Source organism: Vipera ursinii (assembly GCF_947247035.1).
Source record: "Vipera ursinii genome assembly, chromosome: 1".
In the NCBI taxonomy this organism is placed as follows: domain Eukaryota; kingdom Metazoa; phylum Chordata; class Lepidosauria; order Squamata; family Viperidae; genus Vipera; species Vipera ursinii.
The window spans coordinates 206,876,281-206,899,235 of record NC_139512.1 but is presented as its reverse complement, the minus strand read 5'-3'; the positions used below and the strand labels follow the sequence as shown (position 1 = coordinate 206,899,235).

Sequence of the window (22,955 nt, the reverse complement as noted above, 5' to 3'; positions counted from 1 at the left end):
ACAGCCACACTGACATGCGCATGCTCAGTCCGCAGGGACCGCGGGATCGCGAAAAGCTTCTTGGGAGATTGAGTGCTCGTCTTCGTTCTGAATCAGGCAAACAAAGGGTTGAGAGAACTACGAATCCCATAAAAACATTGGGGCTGGGTGGGTGAGTCTATCCGGAGTGAGGAAGACACTCTTAAGCAGGGTCCTATAATTCAATCACCTTGATTCTTTCCATCGGTTCTGGAGTGATTAATTCTAGCGCAAGCAACAATTGCAAGTCCGTCAAAAAGGTGAGCGCTTTAGCAGCGGTGCGGGTTTCCCCCGTCTTTTCATAAAAAGATTAGTGAGCTGAGTTTATGTATTTAAAAAGGAAAGGGGGGGAACAATATGTGCACGCTCCAACTTTTGAGTTGTATAAAAGGGGCCAGGGATAAATTTAAGTATGTTTTCACCCGCTGAGCTTCTTTTAAACAGTTTTAGTAGTTGGGATAAATTAAGGATATCCCGCTAATTTTTTCCACGTGATTCTTAAAAGATGGACGTTAGCGTTACAAGGCTATTAAAACGAGAGATTTCAACTTTTGCTTTTAAGTAGAGGAAACTGCAAATGGAGAATAGCGATAGCTGTCAAAGCTCCCCGGGCAGCCTGCAGTCTCCCAACCGTTTTGTTTTACAAATGCATACCAATTTAAATAAAACTAAGAAAAGAAAAGAAAAGAAAAATAATACAGATTTAGACATCGGTCCTGCTCACTTTTCAGCATTGCCTGTCTCGCGGAGGTAATGCCAACTCACAGATGGCCGTGCCTGTTAAAAATGTGGCAGCTTACAATTTAAAACAACACGTGCACATAGAAATGCAAAATACATAACTGAAACAAGTACATAAAGATGCATTAATGAAATTGGATTCTATACGTAATAGATACTTAAGCAGAATTGTGAGTTATTTTTATGTTGCACCTATGATGGAATCTCCCCATGAACTAATTATAGAATACTGTTGACTTTTAAATGCTGTGTTGTCAAATTCATATGGCCAGCCAGGTTGTAGTGTATGTTGTTGTTTCAACCCATACATTTTTCTTTCTAGTGTTTTTCCCACAAGTGGAAGCCCTGCTTTTATTTTTTTAAGAAAGTGTTGATCCATTGGTTACAACAGAAAATGACTGATTGGTTTGCTGCCAAAGCCTGACATTGAGCCTGACATCGTAGGCCAGACATGTCAAACACAAGGCCCGGGGGCCAGATCCGGCCCGCGAAGTGGTTTCATGTGGCCCCCGAAGCCATACTGGCAACAGTGAGTGAATGGTCCCCGCTGCCTTGGCCCTGGCCCAGAGACCCTCCTTCTGCCAGAGACCCCTAGATCTGTCCCACTCCTGCCCAGACCCCCATAGGCACCCTTGATGCCAATGATGTAGAGCTGGCCATGCCCACCCAGTAGGCCATACACACTCTAGCCACACCCACCCAGTAGGCCACGCCCACCCTGGCCATACCCCCCCAGCCCCCTGAGGGCAACCGCAATGCTGATGTGGCCCTCAATAAAATTGAGTTTGACACCCCTGTCTTAGGCTAAGGGAAAATGACTGGCCCAAAGTCACCCAGACAGCTTTCATGTCTATGGCAGAACTAGAACTCACAGTCTCTTGGTTCTAGCCCATAAAATTACATATAAAATCTGTGTACATAACTTCTAATATGTGCTCGTCATTCCATACTGGACTAGGGAAACAAGTATGAAAAAAAATCTAGTAGCAAGAATATATACTTGCTATAAAAACTTGGATGAATTTTTTTACTGATGAGAAAGATTTTTCTTATTTGAGCATTTAGTTTCTTTAAAAGAACTATTCAAATCTCATAACATATAGACTCCATCTAATTGTTTTCATATCAAGTAATATGTGTGGGCAATGGATGTGGAGATGAAAATGTCAGTTGGGATAGTACTCACTTCAACAGTTTCCAGAAAACCTATACCTCTTCCTGTGGTCATGTGGAAAGACAATATTTAAAAATGTCATTAGCAAGTTGTGCAAGGACTCTTTTCTATCTGTAGAATAATTTTGAAAAGAACAATGAAGAATGTACTTCATGGACTTTTTATTGAATAAAGTCATTCTTACGATCTATTAAAGGAAATGTAAATTGCACTAAAATCCTTACAGTGTAGTGTCATATACTGGACATTTAGTCCTCACTTCATGGTACAAATTCAGTGCTACTTACTATACAAGGCATCTTTTTGTACGTACTCGTGGGAATACAGGTAGTCTTTCACTTATAACAACCATTTAGTGACCATTCAGTTACAATGGCACTGAAAAAAGTGACTATGACCAGTTTTCACACTTAACAACTGTTGTACCATGTCTATGGTCATGTGATCAAAATTTAGATGCTTGGCAATTGACTTATATTATGACGGTTGCAGTTTCCCGTCGTCGCACAATTCCCTTTTGACACGCAAAGTCAATGGGGAAGCCAAATTCACTTAACAACAGTTTGACTAATTTAACCACTACAGTTATTCACTTAACAACTATGGGAAAAAAGTCATAAAGTGGAACAAACTCACTTAACAAATGTTTCACTTACCAACAGGTATTTGGGGCACTATTATGGTCATAAATCAAGGACCACCTGTATAGGATAACACTGGCAGAGATTATCATCTGTCATTTCATTTATAGATGGGAAAAATATTAGATTGTCCCATAGCAGCCTGGCATATGAAAATTAAGCAAGCTGCTGATTAAACAAATGGTTCAGAGTTGCTAGGAGTTGGACGTCATATACATTTAATATGGTCCATCGTACAGTCAGCCATATGTTCAGACTAGATTTGGCATTTTTGCCTACCTATCAAGTCCTTCCCAAGGACCTGAGATACGTAGATGTTGTTTGATGGTGTTAATAGTTTCTTGCAGGATGTAAGCTTTTCTGATAAAACTGCCTTTTGCAGTTAATTGATGGTAAATTTGTAAATGCTAATAGTATTCAAGTGGTGCTCCAGAGATTTTGGGATTGCACTCAAGGCACCTATTACCATTGATACTATCTTTGTTTTCTTTTGCCATACTACTTCAATTTGCAGGTTGTTGTATTATGTGATTTTCTCCAAGTCTTTCTCTTCTATTCTTCTGTCCCTGGGTACTGCAATGTCCACTGTGCAGGCTTTTTTGTCTTTCTTATCAACAGTTGTTAAGTCTGGGTTGTTGTATGCCACATACTTGACTGTTTGTATTCTAAAGTCCCAGAGTACTTTAGCTTTTTCATGTTCTATTAATTTGTCTCTTTTGAGGCTTTTACTAATATTATTATAAGCCCATCCTTGTCAAAAACAAATCTTCTTGGACCCCAGTAATTGTTACAAACATAGGACATAGAATAGAGTTGTAAGAGACCTTGGAGGTCTTCTAGTGCAACCCCTTGCTCAGGCAGGAGACCCTATATCAATTCAGACAAATGGTCGACCAATCTCTTTTTGAAAGCCTTCAGTGATGGAGCACCCATAACTTCTGAAGGCAAGCCATTCCATTGGCTATTGCATTGGTCTCACCATTAGGAAATTTCTCATTAGTTCTAGGTTGCTTCTTTCTTTGGTTAGTTTCCATCCATTGTTTCTTGTCTTGCCTTTTAGTGCTGTAGAAAATAATTTGACCCCCTCATTTTTGTAGGAGCCCTTCCAGTATTGGAAAGAGCTACTGTGCCCCCCCCCGTCTTTTCTTTAGACTAAAAAGGTAAAGGTTCCCCCGCACATGCGTGCTAGTCGTTTCCAACTCTAGGGGCCGGTGCTCATCTCCGTTTCATAGCCGAAGAGCCAGCGCTTGTCCGAGGACGTCTCCGTGGTCATGTGGCCGGCATGACTAGACGTCAAAGGCGCACGGAACGCTGTTACCTTCCCACCATAGTGGTCCCTATTTTTCTACTTGCATTTTTACGTGCTTTCGAACTGCTAGGTGGGCAGAAGCTGGGACGAGTAACAGGCGCTCACTCTGCTACACAGCACTCGGGATTCGACCCGCCAAACTGCCGACCTTCCGATCGACAAGTTCAGCGTCCTAACCCACTGCATGTAACCGTTTTTGGAATGTTCAGCCTCCTAATCATTTTAGTTGCACTTCTCTGAACTCTTTCCAGAGTCTCAACATCTTCTTTGTATTGTGGTGACCAGAACTGAATGCAGTATTCATCCTCATGCAGAAAAGAATCTTATAAGTCAGAGGCTTGTGGGAAAGAAAGATGTCCTGGGCCTAGCAATATTGTCACATAATTTTCTCTCTTGCTCTAATCTGCATGGTTTGGCCTGAGTGTTGGTATTCTGCAGTTTGTGTATAGTGCAGTATGCTTCCTTGCTGAGTATCATTTTCATACTTTTCTCTTTTTACTTCCCCATACTTGCAAACCTGTCATTGTAAGAGCCAGGAAACTGTAAGACAATTTATTTGCTTTAATGTCACAGTGTAAACAGTGCTTGCTCTTTCTCCTGGTAACTTATAACCATTATCTTACATTTTAGATGTGAGATTTGTTTGCCATATCATTCCATGAAATGTATATGTGTGTGTATCGCTGTTGATTGACATGATGATAGCAGCGCTATTATAACCCACCTTAAAATCAGGCTTAATGTACCGTAGTTGTGACCTTGATTCTTCAGTTGAAGACCAGTTTCCTGGAATCTCTTGCTGTTGTAATGGTTGGCTGATTGTAATCCTATGGTTCTTCATTGGCTTACGGACAAGGGTATTTTGCAGACTTCCTAGGGAAAGAAAAAACAATTTAGTCTTCATGTTCAATTGCCCTCTTTATTTTCTTTTTTTTGTGTGTTTGGAGAAAACCAGAATTTATCTGTGCGTCATGCTGTAATTTGGAATGAGAGAAATAGGAGACACCAACGCCTTGACAGAACATGGATGTACCATACTCTTGCCCCTGCTTTTGCCAAGACATTGCCCAACATAAGACTTTGTGCTCTCGTGTTGCACTAGCACTATTATAAACAACTGAATAATTCAGCTTCTCTCCCTATTACATTCTTATAGCCCTGTTCTCAGATATGGCACTGAGATTTGCAGTGCCGGTATATCTCAAGCTGGGGGGAAGCAGCCTAAGGGTGCTTTGATGATTTTTGGATGTAAACCAGCCAGATGATATATGAGATTTTTTTAAAAAATCAAGAAATGACAAGACTAAGAAAAGGGAGACATGATTTTCTTTTTCTTTTTTTATTCTTTTTTTCTTCTATAATTGTAAAAATTATTCATATGCTATTTGAAACTTTTTAATCCCATATTTGTTCTGAATATAATCAATCCATCTTTTCCATTCCAAAATATATTTTTCTTGTGACTGTTCTTTCAAATATGCTGAAACTTTTGCCATTTCAGCTACGTCCATTACTTTAAGTATCCATTGTTCTATTGTAAGTAAATCTTCTTTCTTCCAATGTTGCGCCACCAAAAGTCTGGCTGCCGTTATTAAGTGTAACATTAATTTAGTTTCTATAACAGTACAATTCGAAATAATCCCCAATAAGAATAGCTGCGGAGTAAATCTTATTTTTTTCTTAAAAACTTTCTGAAAACTCCACCATATTTTTATCCAAAAGGCTTTAACATTTTTACATGCCCACCATATATGATAATAAGTTGCCTCTTCGCTACCACATCTCCAACACTTAGGTGGTTGATTTGGATACATACATGCTAACTTTTTAGGATCTAAATGCCATCTATAAAACATCTTGTAAAAATTCTCTTTTCTTAAAGTTGAACAATCTTCCCATATCTAACTGATTATAGGTAGTCCTCGACTTACAACAGTACATTTAGTGACCATTCAAAGTTACAACGGCACTGAAAAAGTGACTTATGACCATTTTTCACAGTTACAGCCTTTGCAGCATCCGCATGATCATGTGATCAAAATTCAGATAGTTGGCAGCTGGTTCATACTTATGACCGTTGCAGCATCCTGGGGTCATGTGATCTACCTTCTGATAATGGAAAAGACTGATTCATTTAACAATCAGCTCAGTAACTTATCAACTGCAGTGATTCACTTAACAACTGTGGCAAGGAATGTCTTAAAAAGAAGCAAAACTCACTTAGTAAATTCTCACTTAACAGCCAAAATTTTAGGCTCAATTGTTGTAAGTCGAGGGCTACCTGTATAAGATTATTTTTTTCATCAGAACATTTCCCCCTTATTCTTAATAGTTGTTCTTAATTACACAGCCTGTATTCTTGCATTTAAGTGTAATATGAAGGTGCAAAAGCTATAAATGTAGGTGTTTAATTGGTAATCTTATTTCTGATGATGCTCATTCTGTCCTTGTTGCATCATGCCATTTTAAGGAATCTAAAGAGCAGAGTTCCAAGCTATTGTGGATGCTTTGGTTCCCCTTTTTGAGAGGTAATTCTAATGTCAAAAGCTTTGAACCTACGAAAAGCAAACAGGCAGAATAACATCGCTGAAAACTGAACTGGGGAATTTTCCATTTTCAGTGGTATTTATTTATTTATTTTATTGGATTTATATACCGCCCTTTCCCGAAGGACTCAGGGCGGTTTACAGGGTATTTAAAACAAGAAATACAAAAATTAAAAACAATTAAAAAAATTACATCAATCCCTGAAAAAAGTAAAAACCCCAATTAAAATTAAAATTAAAATTCTCAGCCTGGGCCAGAGAGCTCGAAGAGCCAGGTCTTCAGGTCCCGGCGGAATGAACGGAGGTCGGGGGCAGTCCTGAGGTCCACGGGGAGCTGGTTCCAGAGGGTAGGCGCACCCACTGAGAAGGCCCTCCCCCTGGGTGTTATCCGCTGGCAATCTTTTACCGGCGGCACCCTGAGAAGACCCTTCCTGTGGGAGCGCACTGGACGAAGGGAACTTGATGCTGGCAGCAGGTGTTCCCTCAGATATCCCGGACTCAAGCCATTTAGGGCTTTATAGGTCATCACCAGCACCTTGAATCTCACCCGGAGGGCAACCAGGAGCCAGTGCAGTATCTTAATCAGAGCTGAGTGAATTATATTTCCTTTCGTGGTATGGATCCTGCTTGCACAAGAGAGGATTTAGGATGTTTCTGCTCATTTCATCTACTTGAGAAAAATAGGCATTTTGCTAATCCAACCTGTGATTTATTTTATTTTGGTTTTGGTTTAATGGATTGGGCAGACTCCTACTATTGTGGCTTGCAGTTCATGGCTTGTTGCTCAGCAAGCCAATCAACAGTCTGGTGTTATGTAGCTTTAATTGTGCCGTGTTAAATGGATGAAAATGATGGAAAAGTTTTAAAATGCGTGTGTTAAACGGCTCAGGTATGACAGATGAACAAAATTCATACTAAGCTTTCATTTTGTAAATGGTTTTTCCAGAAGTAAAACTATAATTTCTAGGTAAAGTGGAGATCAAGCATTATTATGACATTCCCCCCACCTTCCTATGAACAGCAATTATTATGGCAAAAATCATTTATCAGATTCAGTTTGCATGGAGCACAAATACTGGTAGGAAAAGTCAAAAGTAGTGTTGGTTCATTTTCTACAAAGTCTTGGGAAGAAATTAAAATGAAAATAATAGTAAATGGATGTAAATACTGTGAATGCAAAAGAGCTGAATTTTCGCCTTCCCTCTGAACAGCATTTTTCCGTTAGTTTTTTGGCAGGAACTTCTAAATGGAATTCAGTCTGATTTCTGGCATGGACCTCCAAAAGTAAACCACAGGCTAATTTGAGTTAGGCCTTGAGCAAGGCTGTGTTCCAAAACCTCTCCTCCTTTTCAAGGGCTTGTAAAGCAATTGTAAATATTAATATAAGAGTGCTTCCCCACCCGCCTGAAGGGCCATGGATTCTGACTAAGAGTTTCTGTGTCAAATGTAAGCAAAGCACCAGGTCTGATAACAAAAAAACAAAAAGGAATCTGACACATGTAACTAACACATGTTATTAAAAGGCATACGTTGTGAGTTGTAACTCACTTCATCAGATCCACAGAGTGGTTTGATTCATGTAGACTTTAAATTAGGATGGGGAGAAGGCAGAGAAGGCTATCCTGATAGATAGCTCATGGAAGTTTAAGCCTTTCAGTCTACTATATGGGTTGGAAAAGATCTGCAGTACTGGAATAATTCTGCTTTCTAAGCTTTCTTTTATCTAATTTAGCGGGTGATTTCTATCCCCATCTTCTCTTCCAGAAGTTCAAGGTAAGAAGCAGTGTGGCGTAGTGGTAAAGATATCAAACTAAGACTCAGATTCTAGTTCACCCTCAGCCACAGACTTTTACTGGGTAATGTTGGGCAGTTACCCTTTCTCAACCCACCTCACACCAAGAAAAAAAAGAGAGAAAGAAGTCTGTATCGTTCTTTTCATTTTGAAATCGTAAGTGAAAAGTGTGTTATAAAATAATAAGCAATAATAAAGTGGGTATAGCACTCCTTTGCTCAATTTCCCCTTAACAGTAGATCTAAACCAGGGGTAGGCAACCTCGGCTCTTTTATGACTCATGGACTTCAACTCCCAGAATTCCTGAGCCAGCCATGCTGGCTCAGGAATTCTGGGAGTTGAAGTCCATGAGTCATAAAAGAGCCGAGGTTGCCTACCCCTGATCTAAACTAATCCAGTCAGTTTACATTGTTGAGGGGGGACTTGAATTTGAGTCTCTTTCATCCTAAGTCCAGTATCTTTAGTCCTACAAGCCCTCTTTATTTTAAAGTAGCTACTACTCGTGTCTTCCGCACGTCCATTTATTGACTTACTGATTTATGGAAGTTTCTGCTTAACAAGAAATACTGTATGCGATGAAAAGAGTTTTAATTGTTTTCAGCTGTGAATAGGAAGGGAGAAAAATGAAGGTTGATGGGAGATACGGTAATATCATTTTAAATGTTATGTATGTTTTCACGTTAGCAACTTAAAGCAATTTTGTTATTTCAAAATTTATTAAAATATTGCTAACGTGTTTGTACGCAAGTGTATATGGTTTGGCTGAAGAAAATTAATTTATGAAATTTATTTATTTTTTTCCTCAGCAGAAATCATGGCCTTGAAGGAAGTTTCTAGCAACAAATGCTTTGGAGGTTTTCAGAAGGTGTTTGAACATGACAGGTTAATATGCTATTTAAATATAATTTTATACTGTCTTCTTGTTAGCAAACTGATTACAAGATACATGACAGACAGATAAAATGACTCAAACACTGCAGTTTTAAAAGTAGCAGTGAAAACATTTGGATACAAAAACCTGAAAGAGAATATGTTTCTTTCAAAATGAAGAGAACAAGCAAATTTCCCTTGTAAACAGAAGTCATCCAAAGGAGAACACTAACTTCTTTCATCTTTCTCTTCAGGAAAGATGTTTGGCAAAAAAAAGGGCTAAAGTGAGAATTAAGAAACTAGATGATGGGATTTACCAGAGAGAATATTTAAAAATTAAACATTTGTTTGAATATGGTTAAAGAAATAGAAAGAATTTGGATATAAATGAAGATTAGGGTTATGCTGTTGTTTTTTTAACTAAGTTTCTTCCTAGCTCTTTTCCTTATAGCTTAATTCTGTCCTTTAAACCCACTAGAAATGTGCTTGTCATTTTTCCAATAACATGTTGGTAGTTGTGATATTAAAAGAATAGTTAAATATTATTGTGTGTTCTTTAATGACATTAATTTTTTAATCCCACTTTTACTTTTTTTATAAATAACTCAAGGGGGTGAATATACCTAATATTCCTTCCTCCCCCTATTTCCCCCAGAATGACAACTCTGTGCGAGATGGTTGAGCTAAAGAGAGGGTGATTGGCCCAAAGTCACCTAGCTGGCTTTCGTGCCTAAGGCAGGATTAGAACTCATGGTCTCCTGGTTTCTAGTCTGATGCCTTAACCCCAGCGCCCCAAACTGACTCTCTATTAGCAGTTTTATTTTCATGCTACATCATTTTGGCTTATTAGGCTTCATGGTGCAAATTGCAATATTCAAAATGTTGGTTGGCTTGAAAAGATAACGTGTCATTTCTGATGTGGTGCTCCTACACTGTTCCATTCAACCTCTGTGCTGGAGTGCCTCCCACTCCTTTTGCAAGTGTCAATAAATTAGTATTTTTCCTTAATTATTTTCTGCCAAATTAGTTGTATCGTTTCTCCCTGCAAGAAGATGACACTAAATGATAAAAAGATCTGGTTCAAACATGAATTTTTAGAAATTCTATTTTAAATGCATGATTATAGATTAGATTAGATTAGATTAGATTAGATGATTAGATTAGATTAGATTAGATTAGATTAGATTAGATTAGATTATTTAGTGCAGGTGTGTCCAACCCAGAGTACATGGGCCACATGCGGCCTGGGACAGATAATAATGAGACCCCCATAAGATATAATAAAAAATATTAAAAAGTAAGGGAAGTTTGTTATTTATATACATTAACTATATTATATATTTTATATGTGGCCCAAGACTCTTCATTCACAGCAGCCCAAGCAAGCCCAAAGGTCAGACGCTCATGATTTAGTGTTTATTATATATTAATCAGCCCCCAAAGCCAGAGTTCTCTGAGCAAATTGTAAAACTGCTGAATTAGTAATAAACGGGCAAGTAAAAACATTAGACTTTAAAAAAATGTTCTGTCTTAACTGAAATATTGTTGCTAACAGTGTGGAGCTGAAATGTAAAATGAAGTTTGGGATTTATTTGCCACCAAAGGCAGTAACTGAGAAATGTCCTGTGTTGTACTGGCTGTCAGGTGAGTATTTTGAAGTTATTTTGTGGTTATGATGGTTAAAATTCAGTTGTCTATTTAGCATAACTAAGACAGCTCTTTAAAACAGAGTAGCATTTGGCCTTAGGTTAGAAATCTTTGTGTGCCTTTTATATGTGAATCAGTATCAAAGAAGACAGATTTTCTGTATTGTAAGCTGAGCCTCGTTGAGCATTAGGCCGAATTTGAGATCTTTCTAACACTCTAGCTTGTTGGAATAGATGTTTATACCTGGGCAACATAGAGATAGAGGCAGACAGACAGTATCAGAATCCACTTATATCTCATTTCTAACTGTCTCTTCTGTGCAAAACTCAAATCTCATCCCCCCTTCCCCGCCTTGGATTCTGCCATTCCCAAGGAGGAGAGGGAATTAACAGTTATTGCTTCCACTTCCTTTCCTTAGATGTAACTTTTGTTTATTTCGCCTGGCTGTTACCCATCACAATAATTTCGATGAGAGGCATTTTCCCTCTCATCTTATGGGCAACTAAGAAAGGGGGTGGGGGAATCTGGTTTGTTTCTCAGGATGGAATGTGAAGGGGTGGGATTGATTCTGCTATGAATGGACTGATGTTTCTCCTTTTCAGCCACCTGGAACTTGGCCGATCCGGAACTGACCCAATGAACTGAGGGGTGGAGTTTGCTTGGGGACACTTTAAAAATATCGATCTGTGAGGGGATTCTTCAGATCCTGTCTATCATACCCTCTATCATCTATATTTTAGTAAAAGTTCCCACTTGAATAATGTTGTCTCCAAGAGTCTTTCTTTCTTAAGATGTGGATTGAAGTGGGTTCCGACAGACAGACAGACATGAAAGGCATCCTTGCTCAGGAGATGCCTTTCCAGCTTTGTTTCTCTTTCTGTTGATCTGTCCCATGTTGAAAAGCTTCCCTACAGTAGATCTCTTATCAAAAGGGAGCAATACATCCTCTCTGTTTGTAGCATCAAGGAATTAAAGAAAGACACTTGATTTCACTACTGACCTTCTCTGCATTGAATGCTACTTTTCAATCTAAATTATTGTGTACAATTGAGTATTTATTGGACTGAAGTAGTTCTGATTTGGGGGCTTTTGGGGGGGGCAAGGGGAGTTACTACTTTTTCATTTTCCTTATTTTAGCTTGCACGAGAATCATTGCAGCGGTTCTGGGAGTTTTAGGAATTTTATGTCTTATTTATGATGACTGTAAACTAGCCAGAACCTGGTGATTGGAGCTGTATATACAGTGTTTCTCAGCCTTGGGAACTTTTAAGATGTGTGGACTTCAACTCCCAGAATTCTTAAAAGTTCCCAAAATTGAGGAACACTGAGTGTATAAGTACTTAATGAGATCTGATCATTGGAATCTAGAATCCAAATAAGAGATTCATTTTCCCCCCCAGGAAATGAAAATGTAACCAGGAATGTTCTCTTATTTAGGCACAGAGAATACCTTCCTGGCCTTGTGATAAAGAATGCTGTTGGCAGTGCTTGTAATATTAAGGTGCTCTGCTCTCTTCTCAGGACTAACGTGTACAGAACAAAACTTTATAAATAAAGCTGGTTTCCATCAAGCTGCAGCTGAACATGGCCTTATTGTGGTCGCTCCAGATACCAGCCCACGTAAGTGGTTTATGAAAGAGCACCAGCTTTTAACTAGTTTACTCATTGCTTTGATACAGATGTTCTGACTCTAGTAGACTTAATCCAGGTTGTACAGGTGATCCTCAGTTTACAACCAGTTATTTAGCAACTATTCAAAATTACAATGGACCTCCCCGGGGTTACTTAGAACTCAGTTCCGAAGTTCCAATGGCTGCTGTACCTTCATGGTCACATGACCACATACCTAGTGTTTGGCAACTGTCCTACATTTATGGCTGTTTCCAGCATCCTGTGATCATGTGGGACAATTCGACAGTTTTGTGGAAAACTGGAATTTATTTTCAGTTTTCAGCAAAACTGGCCCCATAACAAACTATTGGTTCATTTAATGACTGCTGCAGTCACTTAACACTTGCTCCAAAGTAGGTTATAAAATTGGGTCAGTCATGTGGGTAACCTAATTTATGACTTGGCAGACTTCATTACGGTTGTAAGGTGAGGACTATCTGCAGGTACAAATACATGTATCAATAGTACTTTTTTGTCTGTTGAAAATTTCATGTTTAGGGTATCTGCTGCTACTTTTGACAATAACTGATTTAAATTTTCTCAATATTAAGAGCAGAAATTATTATCCTCCTGCCCTGCTTTCCCTACATTTTGCTCCTGAAATGAAGTAGCTGTCATTGAGTAGCTTGTCTAGCAAAGAGGCTGAACAGCAGATCATTTTGGGGAATGGGCTTCTTGTGTATAACTGTAGCCAGTTTATCAGTGACTGGGTGATCCTGCTCCACTGGCAGCCATTAAGTTTAGCACATTGGGGGTCTTTCATCAATATGAATGGCAGATTTTGAAGGAGGTTCTGTAGGTATAATTCTAAGACTAGGTTGTGAACTATAATGGCTACATTCCTACATAAGATGAATATTTTCCTAGTGGGCTCTTTCTGGATTAACAGAGATCCAGTCATACGGTAACATTAAGAAAACCAAGATCATGGCATCTGGCTGTCTCGAATCCTGGCAAATAGATGGGGAAGGAATGGAGGTAGTGACAGATTTTATTTTCCTGGGCTCGAAGATCACCGCAGACGGGAACTGCAGCCAAGAAATTAAAAGACGTTTGCTCCTGGGGAGGAAAGCTATGGCAAATCTAGACAGCATACTAAAAAGCAGAGACATCACCCTGCCAACAAAAGTGTGTATAGTCAAGGCCGTGGTCTTCCCAGTTGCAAAAGTTGGACCTTAAGAAAGGCTAAGCGCCAAAGAATTGAGGCCTTTGAACTATGGTGCTGGAGAAGACTCCTGCAAGTCCCTTGGACTGCAAGGCGATCAAACCGGTCAGGCCTAGAGGAGATCAATCCTGACTGCTCTTTAGAAGGCCAGATCCTGAAGCTAAAACTCAAATACTTTGGCCACCTAATGAGAAGGAAGGACTCACTGGAGAAGAGCCTAATGCTGGGAAAGATTGAGGGCAAGAGAAGAAGGGGACGACAGAGAATGAGGTGGCTGGATGGAGTCACTGAAGCAGTAGGCGTGAGCTTAAATGGACTCCAGAAGATGGTAGAGGACAGGAAGGTCTGGAGGAACGTTGTCCAAGGGGTCGCAATGGGTCGGACACGACTTTGCAACTAACAACAACAAGTCATAGGGTAATAAGTTTTTCCAAGAAGTTGTTGTGTTACTGGGGAAAAAGGTGCACCTGCATTGAATATCTGTCATTTCTTACCAAACAAGGCCAGATCAGCAAAGTTTCTGCAAGGTAGATTTTTCTGCATAACAGTTAGTTACAGAAGATAATGATTTTGAGATAGCTATTTTCTCCCTAGCCCTGTGGTCAGCCCTCCTCCTCATGAAGACAAAGTATTAGCCTCTATTTCTGTACTTTGCTGATTATTGATATAATGTGTTTTTCCTGTGGCAGGTGGATGCAATATTCCAGGAGAAGATGAGAGCTGGGATTTTGGCACTGGAGCCGGTTTTTATGTAGATGCCACAGAAGAATTATGGAAAACAAATTATCGCATGTACTCTTATATAAAAGATGAGGTAATTAGAATTATATTAATCTAAATCAGTGATACTGTCCTCTGGAGGACATTTGAATTATGCAGAGGGGCGTTAGATGAAAGCTGTTATGAAGAATTTGAAACAAGTTAAGGGGACAGTAACTCCCAAAAGTTTGAGAAATGCTGATAAAAAGTGAATTGAAGAAAAAGAGAGGATGGGGAAAAAAGTGGAGGGTGGGTTGGAAAGAGAGACAGATAGATAAATCTACCATAGTATAATTACAGACTGTAGTATAATATTAGTAAAGATGCGCTTGTTCAATTTTCTCTCATTTCTCTCAGTCTGATCGCAGAACAGTGTGACTTTCTGGTTTACTTCAATGAAAAAAATACAACATATGTTTCACTGAGGATGAAAGGTGTTACCATGCTTCTTGAATGCTCCCTTAATATATTAGCGGCTTTAAAAGTACATCTATGATAAATTTACTAATGATTTACTCATCCGTATCTTTTTAAAAAGCCTTGTATGCTGTAAACCTGCCACTTTTAGACATAGTGATTGACAAAGAACCATTTATTTCTATGTAAAAAAGGTAAAGGTCCCCCCACACATGCGTGCTAGTCGTTTCCAACTCTAGGGGCCAGTGCTCATCTCCGTTTCAAAGCCGAAGAGCCATCGCTTATCTGAGGAGGTCTCCGTGGTCATGTGGCCGGCATGACTAGATGCCAAAGGCGCACGGAACGCTGTTACCTTCCCACCATAGTGGTCCCTATTTTTCTACTTGCATTTTTACTGGCTTTCGAACTGCTAGGTTGGCAGAAGCTGGGACGAGTAACAGGCGCTCACTGTTACGCGGCACTCGGCATTCGACCCACCAAACTGCCGACCTTCTGATCGAGAAGCTCAGCGTCCTAACCCACTGAGCCACCGTGTCCCTTCTTATTTCTATGTAGATGAGAGTAAACGTGTTTTCATCTTATGCAGGAGAAAATGTAAGCATGCTGAGTTTTTTCTTCTTCTTTGTCTATTAGTTACCTAATCTGGTCAATGCCAATTTCCCAGTTGATTCTGGAAGGATGTCAATTTCAGGCCATTCCATGGGAGGCCATGGGGCTCTCATCCTTGCCCTCAAGAATCCTGGAAAATATAAAGTAAGATTCAAACTATTAATGTGTCAAATTAAATCAAGGAATAGTTGATAAGTCAGTTTTGGTCTGGCACCTGGTGGGGGAAGGGTTGTTTTGTTTTTATTCTGGTTTTTACTGGTTGTTTAACCTCCTTGGGAGCTCTGTGTGCGATAAGCAGCCATGTAGGTTAAATACACAAATACATACATAAATACAGTAATCATGACAGGATGAAATAATGTTGGTTTGGGGAAGCTTTGAGGCAAAGGTTTAAAAAAGAATGTGGCAAGATTGTAAATATTTAGACAACAAAAGTCTAAATAAATCAGTTCAACAGATTTAATAAAATTCAGGGAGTTAAATGCCCCCTAAATGGGTTTTATTCCTAAAATACAATATGAAGAGGCTATGAGAAATATTTAGAGAATGGTGTACTTGGGCTGAGCTTGCATGCAGACCCCAGTCATTATGATGTACACTGCCCAGAGTCACTTGTTGAGATGGACAGGTGTAGAAATCAAATCAATAAATAAAAGTTCTCATTTCTTGGAAATGGGACATCTCCCTCTTTGGAGCCAGATGAAGTTTCTTAGAAGGGCCACCTATTACGTTGCCTTATAATGAAGAATGGCAGGCATCCTTGTGTAAAGGAAAGGAAAAGATGTTTTGTGAAATAAAGTTAGAAACAACTATAATGTCTCAAATTAATCGTTCAGATATTAATTTTTGCTACCAACTGGATTAAACTTTTTCAAGAAGCAGCTATTTCTTTAGGTAGAGGTGTCAATGCTGTTATAAGTATGAAATTGGAAAATTGGTATTACTAATTTAGGTTTTTGTTCAGTTATCTAAATTCTGCCTTAATTGTATATTCAACTCAGGGCTGAGTGATTAGAGCGACTTCTTAAACATACGGAATATATGGGCTTTATAATTAAGATAGGATGTGAGACATCTTATTCAAGATACGATTTGGATAGGTGTTTTTGCCATGTTGAATTGTATGTGATATACATAGAAAAAGTTAAATTCAACAATAAAAAATGTTTACTATGTCCTAGTAAACACTGGAGCTTTTTAAAAAGAGATTGGACAACCATTTGTCTGAAATGGTATAGAGCAGTGATGGCGAACCTTTTAGAGACTGAGTGCCCAAACTGCAACCCAAAACCCACCTATGTATCGTTGGGTACCAGGTGGGCATGGCCCATTGGGTGGGTGTGGCTGCGGTGGTAACGGCAGACTGGGTGGGATTAAAAAGTTCAATCAATCGATTCCAACTTTGCAAGATCTTTTTTTTCCTGCGAGAAGTTGAAATTGTTTGATTGATTGAACCTCTTTTTTTGTGCACGGCGGCAGCTGTCTAAGGTGAAAAGGGTTTATAAAACCCAGCTGAAGGCCTAGGACTGGGGCGACGGTGTACATGCCCACAGAGAGGGCTCCGCGTGCCACCTCTGGCACGTGTGCCATAGGTTCGCTATCACGGTTATAGGGTTTCCTGCTTGAGCAGTGGGCTGGACTAGAAGTCCCTCCCAACTCTGTTATTCTTGTATTCCCATATGTGTTTTAAAATAATTTAATTGAAATTTTTTACATAATTAAATGATAAAGAATAAATGTCTAAAAGAAAAACAAAGCAAGATAGAAAAAGTGCTAGAAACAAAGAGAAAAAAGAAAAGTTAAAAAAGCAGTTTCCAGGGTTTTTTTTACATCAGTTACAAAGAAGCTTTTATCATTTCCCTCTTTAGAACTATGTACTGTATATCTTAACATATCTAAGTGGGAAAATAAACAGCTGTGTTCTGGAACTCTATAAATGGCAACTTCATAAATGTTTATTAGAAGCAAAATAATTTCACACTGCAGTGCAAGAACTTTGAATCTTTAATCATCAATATTTAAATAGTCTGTTTCAGCATTTGCTCCAATCTGCAACCCAATGCAGTGTCCGTGGGGGGAAAAGGCTTTTAGTGGATATCTAGGATCGAACACAACAAATTGGGAAGTATGTACTGAAAATATCATCTCGTATATAATGTGGAATAAGTTGCAGTTGTTTTAAAAATGTCAATAAACTGTTTCTACCAGTTCAAAACTAAGCATGCAGAGTCCAGTTGTGATTCCACCAGCAGACAAAGGTGTACAAATCAGCTTTCAGCATTCAAAAACACTTGTTACATCAGTTTTGTTAATGGTATGCAGTGTTTCAAATTCAGATCATTTCAAATTTGAAACTCCCATTTTGAGTTGCAATCAGTTCCCCATTCAAAATTGACTGCTTTGATCATTTGGATGTGTTTTGCACCCAAAAGCAACTCTGGTTTCATTTTAGAAAAGCCCTGTTTTCGGGTACAAGTGTTTCCAACGTTGATATGGTTGGGAATAGTTTGTTTTGAAAGCAAAAGATGTGTTTTCAGTTTGAAAATATTTGTACACCTGTAGATATTTCTTATTCATCTATTTTTGACTGACTTTTTAAAAGTCATTATAACTATCGTTTTATAGCTAGCAATTTTCAATCTGGATGTTGACTTCTGTTTAATAATTCCAGGCTGAAAGTATTTTATTCTTCCAGCTGGTAGTGGCTGCAAACGAAAGGGAACTTGTCCCCTTCTTGGGGCTTTTAAAACCAAAGAGAATTCACATTAGATGCATTCCATTGTAGCTAATAGATGCCAGGTGGTTATAAGTCCATTGTGTGAAACTGCCTTTTGTCTGCAGTCCCCCTTGTCTTTCTCACCTTATATGAGCCATGGTGGTGCAGTGGTCAGAATCCCAGCAGTTCAGCAGTTTGATTCTCACCGGCTGAAGTTTGACTCAGCCTTCCATCCTTCTGAGGTTGGTAAAATGAAGACCCAGATTGGTGGAGGCAATAGGCTGACTCTGTAAACAACTTAAGAGAGGGCTGTAAAGCACTGTTAGTAGTATATAAGTCCTGTTGCTATTGCTCTTAATCTGGCCAGGCTGATGCTATTGTTAGAAGTTAATGCATTTTTTTCTTCTTGCAGGCCTACGATGCCACACACATTGCAAAAACCTATCAAGGCTCTTCTCTGGATATCCTAATAGACCAAGGCAAAGATGATCAGTTCCTTACAGCAGGACAGTTGCTACCCGATAATTTCATTGCTGCTTGCACAGAACAGAAAATCCCAGTAGTTTTTAGGTTGCAGCAGGTAATGCTCTGAAGCTGGGTTTTAGTTTGTTTCCATCTAGTGCTTAAATCTGACTCGGAAAGGGACAGCTAAATAAAAAGTCATTATTTAATTAAATGAGTTTTTAAATGACCACGTAGGTTTCTAGAAACTGAAAATCTAGGAGGTGTTAGAACTGTGCGTGGATCATACAGATTTTCCCGTCTCACTAAATGTTGAGCTAAAGCAGGGGTGTCAAACTCAACTTCATTGAGGGCCGCATCAGCATTGCGGTTGCCCTCAAGGGGCCGGGTGGGTATGGCCAGGGTACGCATGGCCTGCTGGCCAGGGTAGGCGTGGCCTGCTGGGTGGGCGTGGCTAGTGCGTGTATGGCCTACTGGGTGGGCATGGCCAGCTCTACATCGTTGGCATCAAGGGTGCCTATGGGGGCCTGGGCAGGAGTGGGACAGATCTGAGGGTCTCTGGCAGAAGGAGGGTCTCTGGGCAGGGGGCTGTTCCCTCACTGTTTCCAGGATGGCTTCGCGGGCCACATGAAAGCACTTCGCGGGCCGGATCCGGCCCCCGGGCCTTGTGTTTGACATGTCTGAGCTAAAGCATCTAGGAATGTTAGTGGTTAATCAGCCTTTTTTCTGGGCTTTGCTCTACACTGACAAATTCTGGCTTGCTGATAATCAGCTGCATGCTTTTGTCTGCAGCCTATTCACTCCCAGTAACATGAATGTTAAAGAAGAAACTCTTTGTTCTGGCTGGTTGCTCCCAAACCAGTTGGAAATCATAAAAAAAAATGTTTGTACTTGGATTATGATTTCTGTGTCTTCAGTGCAGTACTACCAACTAAAATAAAACCTTTTAGAAGGGAGGAACAAAGTAGGAGAAAAAGAATTACATGTTAGGAGCTAATTCATAGGAAATCTTTCAAAAGCCCAGTTGCAGTGCAGTGTTGAAAGAAAAGCCACTGCCTGATTAGGTTTAGGATTGACAAGGCTTTAAATATTGGCTTTAAAGATTTGGAATGTAATTTTCTGGGTTTGCAATATCAATGAATGAGAGACTACTATGAGGTTAAATATTGTACACAGAGGAGAAAACCATGGGTGTGAAAGAGTTTTCAAATTCAGCAGTTGTTTACAGTTTCAAATGGGTCCTCCACCTTTTCCCGAAGAATTTTGACTGTTTTGGAACCATTCCAAATTTGGAATTGCTGTTTCAATTTACAAGTATTTGGAACATTTCCAGAATGACTGGAACAAGGATCAGCACACAAACAGAAAGGTTGAACAGGTGTTCCATGTTTGAAACATTGTGCACCCAATTGGCCATAAATTAAGTTTTAAAAGAAATATTAAACATTTATACTACAATCCTATGCTTTCCATTGAGGCTTGTGTACAGCTGGGTATGTACAGTTGCAAGAAAAAGTATGTGAACCCTTTGGGATTACGTGGAGTTTTGCATGAATTGGCCATAAAATGCGCTCTAAACGTCATGTAAGTCACAACAATAGAAAAACACTGCTTAAAATAATACTACACAAACATTAGCTGTTGTCATGTTTTAATTGAACATAAGATGGAAACATTCACAGTGCAGGGTGGAAAAAGTATGTGAACCCCTAGCCTAATGACTTCTCCAAGAGCTAATTGGAGCTAGGAGTGAGCCAACCTTGACTCCAACCAGTATGATGATATTGGATGTGTTGCTGACAGCTGTCCTGCCCTTTAAAACACACACCTGTTTTGGGTTTACTGGTCTCAAGAAGCACTGTCTGATGTGAACCATGCCTCGCAGAAAAGAGATCTCAGAAGACCTACGATCAAGAATTGTTGACTTGCATGAAGCTGGAAAGGGTTACAAAAGTATCTCCAAAAGCCTTGATGTTCATGTGTCCACGGTAAGACAAACTGTCTACAAATGGAGAAAGTTTAGCACTGTTGCTACTCTCCCTAGGCGTGGTCGTCCTGTAAAAATGACTGCAAGAGCACAGCGCATAATGCTTAATAAGGTAAAGAAGAATCCTAGAGTGTCAGCTAAAGACCTACAGAAATCTCTGGCACATGCTAACATTTTTGTTGACACATCTACAATAAGGAAAACAACAAGAATGGAGTACATGGGAGGACACCACGGAGGAAGCCATTGCTGTCCAAAAAAAATATTGCAGCACGTTTGAAGTTTGCAAAAGAGCACCTGGATGTTCCACATCACTACTGGCAAAATATACTGTGGACAGATGAAACCAAAATTGAGTTGTTTGGGAAAAACACACACCACTATGTGTGGAGAAAAAAAAAGCACAGCACACCAACATCAAAACCTCATCCCCACTGTAAAACATGGCGGATGGAGCATCATGGTTTGGGGCTGCTTTGCTGCCTCAGGGCCTGGATGGATTGTTGTCGATGGGAAAATGAATTCGAGAGTTTATCAGGACATTTTTCAGGAAAACGTACGACCATCTGTCCGCCAACTGAAGCTCCGAAGAGGATGGGTGATGCAACAGGACAATGACCCAAAGCATACAAGTAATTCAACAAAACAATGGCTTCAACAGAACAGAATACGCCTTCTGGAGTGACCCAGTCAGAGTCCTGACCTCAACCCAATTGAAATGCTGTGGCATGACCTTAAGAGAGCGATTCACACCAGACATCCCAAGAATATTGCTACACTGAAACAGTTTTGTGAAGAGGAGCGGTCCAAAATTACTCCAGATCGTTGTGCAGGTCTGATCTGCAACTACAGGAAACGTTTGGTTGAGGTTATTGCTGCCAAAGGAGGGTCAACCAGTTATTAAGTCCAAAGGTTCACATACTTTTTCCACCTTGCACTGTGAATGTTTCAATCTTACGTTCAATTAAAACATGACAACAGCTAATGTTTGTGTAGTATTATTTTAAGCAGACTGTGTTTTTCCATTGTTGTGACTTACATGACGTTTAGAGTGCATTTTATGGCCAATTCATGCAAAACTCTACGTAATCCCAAAGGGTTCACATACTTTTTCTTGGAACTGTATTATATGCGATTAAAGCCTTAGATTCTTGTTCATTTGAGAAACTCATAAGGAGATGATTTCAGATCTTATCATGTGCTTGTGAATCAGCCCCCCCCCTTAGTGGTAGAGAATATCTTTTCCTGCCAGAGTGATAGTTGTAAAAAAGTCTTACATGCATATGCTTTTGACACTGTTGTTCGTTTTTTGAAGCTATCTGGTCTTTTTCTCTTTAGGGCTACGATCACAGTTACTACTTTATTACAACGTTCATTAATGACCATATCAGACACCATGCCAAATACCTCAATGCTTGACCGAGTCTCACTATGGGAATGTCTCACAGTGAAAAATCTTGAAGAGATCAGTGGAAAGAAACAGCAAAGATTCTGCCTGTGATTACTATTTCTACAAAGTACAATGAAGTCCTGATTATTCAAAATAAATATTTTTAACATTCTTGTCCAATTTTAAATGAATTAGATCATCGCTCTTTCAGATACACAAAGCAATAAAGGCTGCAACTGTAATATAGATGTATAAATTTATTTATTTTATTTATTTATTTATTTGATTTGTATACCGCCCTTCTCCCAAAGGACTCAGGGTGGTGAACAGGGACATAAATATCAAAATACCCAAAATACAGAAATTAAAAACAAATTAAACCCTAGTGCCCAAATGCAGAAAATAAATTACATTAAAACAATAATTAAAACAAAACCCATCAGACCAGGCCGGCTTGTACAAACAAATAGGGTTTTAGGTCGCGTCGGAAGGAGCGAAGGTCGGGAGCCATCCAGAGCTCAACCGGTAAATGGTTCCACAGGTCAGGTGTACCCACAGAAAACGCCCTCCCCCTGGGGGTCACCAGATGGCATTCTCCGAATGGCGGCACCCTGAGGAGGCCCTCTCTGGGAGCGCACTGGGCGGAGGGAAGTTGATGCTGGTCGCAGGTGCTCCCTAAGGTACATACTTTCTTTCATGTTCAAGTCCCCAGGTATACCTCATGGTTGTGTCTTACTACAGAGGTCTCCAACCTTTCTGGGCTTGCAGCCCGGAGGGAAGGAGAGCAGCTTCCAAATTGATGTACACGCACACAAACGGCCACATGCAGTAGCATGGCACTAGCAGCCCCATTTGTCCACATGCATGAATGGCTGCACATCCCCCACGGCAGCTAGCGGCCCCATTTGCACATGTGCAAACGGGCTGCACACACTCAGCACTAGCAGTCCCAGTCATGCACGCACGCATGTGCAAATGGGGCCACGGGCACTAGCATGAGTGGAGGGAATGCACACCCATGTATGCATGCACCGGCCAGCC

General features: G+C 39.9%; 1 protein-coding gene across 4 annotated transcripts; it reads left to right on the top strand.

Moving 5' to 3' along the window:
• The first annotated feature begins 140 nt into the window (after window positions 1-140).
• ESD (esterase D) lies at window positions 141-22,153 on the top strand. 4 transcript variants are annotated; one of them, XM_083374914.1, is made up of 9 exons: window positions 141-278; window positions 9,031-9,103; window positions 10,647-10,735; window positions 12,260-12,358; window positions 14,264-14,388; window positions 15,384-15,503; window positions 17,386-17,484; window positions 18,488-18,655; window positions 21,863-22,153. In XM_083374914.1, exons 2-9 carry the CDS (start codon window positions 9,036-9,038, stop codon window positions 21,941-21,943), a joined length of 849 nt encoding a protein of 282 aa, XP_083231040.1. In that variant the 5' UTR covers window positions 141-278; window positions 9,031-9,035; the 3' UTR covers window positions 21,944-22,153. The 4 variants fall into 4 exon arrangements, with proteins under 4 accessions (XP_083231040.1, XP_083231039.1, XP_083231041.1 ...); XM_083374913.1 differs by having other exon boundaries at window positions 9,028-9,103; XM_083374915.1 differs by lacking the exon at window positions 141-278 and adding an exon at window positions 8,238-8,377.
• Window positions 22,154-22,955: the final 802 nt, after the last annotated feature.